The sequence below is a fragment of the Morone saxatilis genome, unplaced genomic scaffold, assembly GCF_004916995.1.
Source record: "Morone saxatilis isolate NCDOM2014 unplaced genomic scaffold, NCSU_SB_2.0 Contig3, whole genome shotgun sequence".
In the NCBI taxonomy this organism is placed as follows: Eukaryota; Metazoa; Chordata; class Actinopteri; family Moronidae; genus Morone; species Morone saxatilis.
In genome coordinates, this window is record NW_023339873.1 from 1,370,730 (window position 1) to 1,376,518 (window position 5,789).

The following is a 5,789-nucleotide window of genomic DNA, read 5'->3' on the forward strand; positions in this document are numbered from 1 at the left end:
TACATTATATTATTATACATTATATTATTATACATTTATATTATTATACATTATACTATTATACACTATTATACATTATATTATATATATATATTATACACACTAAAACTATATTTATATATTATTATGATGATTTGAGTACATACATGTATGTTCATGTAATAGCATCAAAATATATATTATTAACAATAATAATAGAAATAATAAATAGTGGATACAGAACTCTAATAAAATCACTGATGTGCTGTAACAAGTTTAAGAGATATTATATTTCTACTATATTATACGATCATAATAACTTAAACCACTCTTTACTCCCAGTAACTATACATTACTGTCACATATTCTCCATTATTATCTTTCATCTTCCATAAATTAATATCTTACTTTAAAACACTTGTTAATATCGACATCTGTCTGTCTTTAATGCAGTTTACAGTGAGCTGGAGAAAAAGCACATATTGTTGGCTGAGCGGTTTCTTTTCTCCACTTATTAAAAACAATCTGACACATAAACTGTCTTTTTGAATCATATGTGACATTATAATCTCATAATTGTGCTTTATTATTATGCAAGTAGCAGATATTAAGTTATATGTGTGTGAATTATAACTCATATTTGAGAAATGTAACATAATTATGAGACAGTAGATAATAAGCAGGTTGTATCTTTAATCTCTAACACGGTGTGTGACGTGTTGTGGTTTCGCAGCGGCACTGTTGGGCGTGAGAAGCGAATGTTCAGTCGTCTGATCCTGGACACAGCCTGCAGCTTCTTCCTGCCCCCCTTCAGCTTCCAGATCCGAGTGGGAGGACTCTACCTGCTGTACAGCTTGTATCAGTGTCAGACCGCCTCGCCGCCAGAGCTGGTCAGCAACCCGACGCACAAATACACCATCTTTAACCGCGGTCGTACATTTAAATAAAGTCTGACTCGAAGTGAAGTTGGTGATCAGTTCCTCTCGTTGTCTCTGGCTGCAGATCCGTCTGGCGCTGAAGGACTGGGAGGACGTGCAGAAGTTTGAGAAGGACGCGGCGAGCGCTAAGCACGTCGACGTCGTTTACATCCTCCGACAGCTGATGTCACACAAAGCGTTCTACTTCACCGCCATGCCCACTCTGGTGAGCTGCCCACCACAAACTTCACGATGGAAGGTCAACAGTCTAATGTCGTCTGCAAATTCACACTTTCCCTTTCTCATTTTTGTGCTTCTCCTTCGTCTCTTCCTCCTCTTCCTCTCCCGCCAGCTCTTCTACAAAAAGAAGAGGAAGCTGGAGAAGTCGCCGTTGTGTGAGGAGTTCATGGAGCGAGCGTGTCGTCCGCAGGAGCTGATCAACATCGAGCTGCTGGATGTGAGCAGAGACTCTTTAAACAGACCTATACTGCAGTTTTAATCAGGTTTAATCAGATTAAAACAGGTTTAAACAGGTTTAAACAAGTTTAATCAGGTATAAACTTGCTCTATAAGAGTAGATTTATTCATTATAATGTGTTAAGTTGTGCTCTCTGTCTCCTTGCAGGAACTGTCCAACATTAATCAGCTCTACGACAAACTGAAGACGTCCGTCTTCTCGACGGCAGAACATGAGGCTTCGTCCGTCAACCTGATCCGTAAAGACTTTGTCCCTCAGCTCCGCGGCACCGTGGTGGATTTCTACAAGTGGCAGCAAAAGAAGGTGAGACTACAGTTGGTAAAACTACAGTGTAGTTTAATGTGGTTATTTGAATGTTGATGATGGTCTTTTGTCCATGTGATGAGATGATGTGTCCTTTTCTGTCAGGATGCCGTTGATGAAGATAAAGACAGCGGTGAGGGAACATCATCTCAGCAGGAGGTGAGTTACAACAGGGGCTCCCAAACTTTTCCACCCCCAATAGATGCACAATAGACCACAGCACAATAGATTGTTATTTTTTTATTTGTAAGTTTCAAGATTATACGGTCTCCTGTTCCAACTACCAAAAAAAGTGATAAAAGTTAAAATATTCTAATCCTCTTTTTGCTGGGGACCCTTTAAAACACACTCAAGGACCCCTTTTACTCCCCGGACCTCTGTTTGAAGACCAGTTACACTACTTGAGACTTTTTGTTGAAGTGCGACTCGAGTCTCCTGCAGGATATTAAAGCACTGGAACTGAATCGAATTAAAGGAAGTCCTTCAGCTTTCTAAGGTTGTAATAATAAGTTTGTCCAGATGGTGGCGCTGTTGACTGACGGCCTGTTTTTGTGTCCTCAGTGTTCCCAGAGAGCGCTGCTCCTCGCCTCCATCAAATCAAAGGCGTACGGAGAGGCAACAGAGGTTTGTGCTTCGTGTTATAGATTATATATTGTTTTAAATATATAACAAACATTTAATTCTGAGGATCCTTCAGTCTCTTTAAAAAAGTGGATTATGTTCAATGTATTCTTTGCAAATCATCAATTCTTATATGTATGAATGCGTCTTTCAGGCTCCCAAGTCCCGGCGCCATCGGCAGGTGGAGGTGGACTTGACGAGTCATGAGGCCGGACCCTCGCACTCGTCCCGTTACTGCAGAATCCACAAACCGTCACTCAAAGCCAGAACCACCAAGAACGTACATGTCTCCGGTAAATCCAGCCTCCCTTTAATCCCTCAGACCTCAAACTAAATGTGTCACTTTATTTATTTATCATTAAAATATGTTTCTGAAGATGATTTATTTCTTTTATCTTTAAAGTTTTCACTCACTGAAACTTCCTTCTCGTCAGGTGACCTGTGGAAAGAAGCCATTTCGACCACTTACGTGAATCGTCTCACTTCACTGGACTTTGATCCTGAGGGTACACTTAACAACTAACATGGTTACACGCTACGTCAGCACGCACATGGACACTGAATGTCCAGAGTTTATGGAAATATATTAGATGGTTGTCAAGATAATTCACTTCTCCAGCAGAGTAAACAGCTAAAAAACATTCATTAGGATGAGTTTTCTGAAGCTCAAATGGCTTTTTCTCTGATATTCGCTGTATTTTATGTTGTTTTCTTTTTCTCCCATTCAGAAATACGAGACCGCTCCCAGAAAAGGTCAAGTCGCGATGAAGACGGCGTTGGAGTCGACCTGTCGTCCTGATCGGAGCTGCTGTTCAGGAGAGTTTGATGTTTGTTTTAAAATGTTAGTAGAGCTTTTATCATTGTAATGAAAGAATCTGCACTACCAGTTCTGTGACATAGGAAATGTTTTTCACATTTTAAAATGCTTTAATTTATTTTTTAATGGATAAAACTGTTAAAAAAAGAATATTGTTGTGACTCTGTTCGCTTTGTTAAATGTAAACGGCTTCAAAAACTCATCAAAGCTGAAGAAAATCCCTGTTTTCATCACCGAGCTGCACATTTGAACAATTACACAAATGTCAGTCTTTATTGTTTACATACATGAGACCAAATTTGTCCTCTGCATTTGACCCATCCTATATACATTACTATATACATTACTATATACATTACTATATACATTAGGAGCAGTTAGGTGCCTTGCTTAACCTCAGCAGTGCACAAGAGGTGGAAGTTTATCAGGTAAAATGACTAAACATTTTCTTTATAAACTTAATTTCTCTGTGAAAGTAGATTTAAAAAATTGTTTATTTTTGTTTCTGGTGTTTTTTCAAGTTTGGCTGTTTTATATAAAATCCTATTTTTTAATACTTGATATTTTTGTCTGCGTCTTTCTTGGGAGACATTTTATTAAATAATTGGTGATTGGTTTGGAGCTTAATTCCAGTGTATATTGCAGAAAAGGGCCATAAGGTTAGTTAATAATGAAGGTTTTCACAAACACTAACACACTGTTTCAAAGACCTTTATGGATCTAGTAGAATGTAACAGCACAAATAATGTATAAAGTAAAAAATAATTTACTACAATATACAAACAATGTTCTTTGAGCGGGAGGATGGTTATAATGTGAGGTGAGTTTAATTTAACTTTAACGTTAGCTAGTTTAAACCGGGATTGGCTTCTTATTTATTTGAAATTATAAATTGTTATTTCACGTGTCTTTTTATGTTAAAATAAAGTTTAATTAGTAAACCAGTCCAATTTTAGTCTTAATTAACTTACATTTTAACTAAATCTAAAGTTAGCCGTAAGCTTTGAACGGTACTGATGATGCAGGATACGTTCAAAGACCATGGGTAACTGTGGGCGATGTTATATATTCGCCTATTCCCTCCTAAATCGGATCAATATGAGCAAAATATTTCGACATTTTATGGCACAAAATGATTTAAAACAATCGTTATCCTCATAATAATTAAGGTTTAAATCCCCTTCAAATGTACATAACGACACGAGTGTACACCAGTGAAGTGTGGGCGTTTCCTACAGTACGTGAAGGGGTCGCGGTTCAGCGCTGTGTGGCTGCAGATTTTGCGGGTCTGGAGGATGAGGAGCGGCGGGGACGCTGCTGCCTCTGCTCCGCCGAACAAACGCTCGGTTCCGCCGTCAGTGTGAGGGAAACATCCGCAGCCATGGCCTCGGACAGTAAGTACGACCGTCTCTCACCGTGTGGCCGCCTTTAACGCTGCTTTTCCCCCGTGTCGGTGCTGAGGATGGATGCTGCTTTCAGCCCCCCCGCCCTCCCTCCTCCAGAGAGCGACAGGATGTGTAGGCCAGTTTATTCTCTTTATAGCCAATACTGTTGTTTTTCGGCGTTTTCTTGCATTATAATTGATATTATAAGCCCTATATTAGCCCCCAAACAAGGAAATATGTGTGATATTCCTTCAGTATTCCGGTGCATTGTGCTACTCACTGGAGAGTTCATACTTGCCTCATCATGGCCACTTAATGGACACCTATTTTTGTACCAAATTATAGGATCCCCCTTATTATAGTGACATTATATCATTTATTTTATGTTCCTATTGTGCTGTTTTATAATGCAGGCCTACTGAGAGCCTGTGCTAACTCCATGGTGAGTTCATGGTGTCTTATACTGCGTTTATTATTAATAGTCGTTCCTGAACCAACAGATTGGGGCACTACAGTGACTTACAAAAATAGCTCTATATTCAAGTATCATTTTTGAACAAAAGAGGCTTTTAAACAGAAGCATTAAGCCTCCAAATGTACATAATTATTATAGAAAACTCAAAAATCTTTTGTTCATAAGACTGGAGGAAGGTCTGTGTTGGGAGGGACATAAAAAGTTAAATAAATTGTGGTACAGTCAACCAATTAAATAGTTTTAATGTTTTCCCCTTTTACCATATTATTATAATTAACTATACAAAGGTTGTGTACGTTCTCTTGAATCACGATACCTAAAACATCAACTGGCTCATATAATCCAGCCAGTAAAACAGATGTAGACAGCGACAAAGACGTCTTTTCCTAAACCTAACCAAGTAGTTTTGGTGCTTTAACGTAACCAAACTGCAGCCATCACCTGAAATGTTTCTCGGCAAGCTTTATTTTGAAAGTCTAACTGGATTTTGTATATAAATTATTGCTAACTTTACTGCACTATGGCGCCAAAGTGTGTGCAGGCACGCTTTACCCTCTATTTTAAGCCCTTAAATGTTTCCAGACCAGTTATAGATTTATATTTTCATGTGCATAATAACAACACGGCTAAATGTTAAATGTAATGTTCATAACGTCCCACATTTATTTATTTTCTACAAGATGAAAATTTGTCCTGATGTTGACGGCTGAGATCAAAGTATTTGACTGATGAATTTGATGGCGTTCCTGGGTGCGTTTGCGTACAGCTATTTTGACATGAAATAGTAGGTTAAACACAGGTGTTACGAATGATA

At 38.5% G+C, this 5,789-nt stretch overlaps 2 protein-coding genes across 2 annotated transcripts in view; one reads left to right on the forward strand and one right to left on the reverse strand.

Annotated features, from left to right (window-relative positions):
* Positions 1-365, reverse strand: part of LOC118336860 (protein YIPF6-like) — a 3,519-nt gene extending 3,154 nt beyond the window's left edge. The window contains 1 exon segment of the mRNA XM_035673616.1: positions 336-365. Coding sequence (XP_035529509.1) covers positions 336-365 — 30 coding nt within the window.
* A 347-nt stretch (positions 366-712) lies between these two features.
* On the forward strand, positions 713-3,676 carry snapc1b (small nuclear RNA activating complex, polypeptide 1b; the record flags this gene model as incomplete). The annotated part of the gene is given in 9 exon segments (XM_035674181.1): positions 713-869; positions 982-1,122; positions 1,249-1,353; positions 1,522-1,677; positions 1,783-1,836; positions 2,239-2,301; positions 2,453-2,591; positions 2,733-2,804; positions 3,027-3,676. Coding segments are annotated over 9 exon segments (958 nt in total), but the record flags the coding sequence as incomplete, so codon positions are not given.
* Between the last annotated feature and the right edge of the window lie 2,113 nt (positions 3,677-5,789).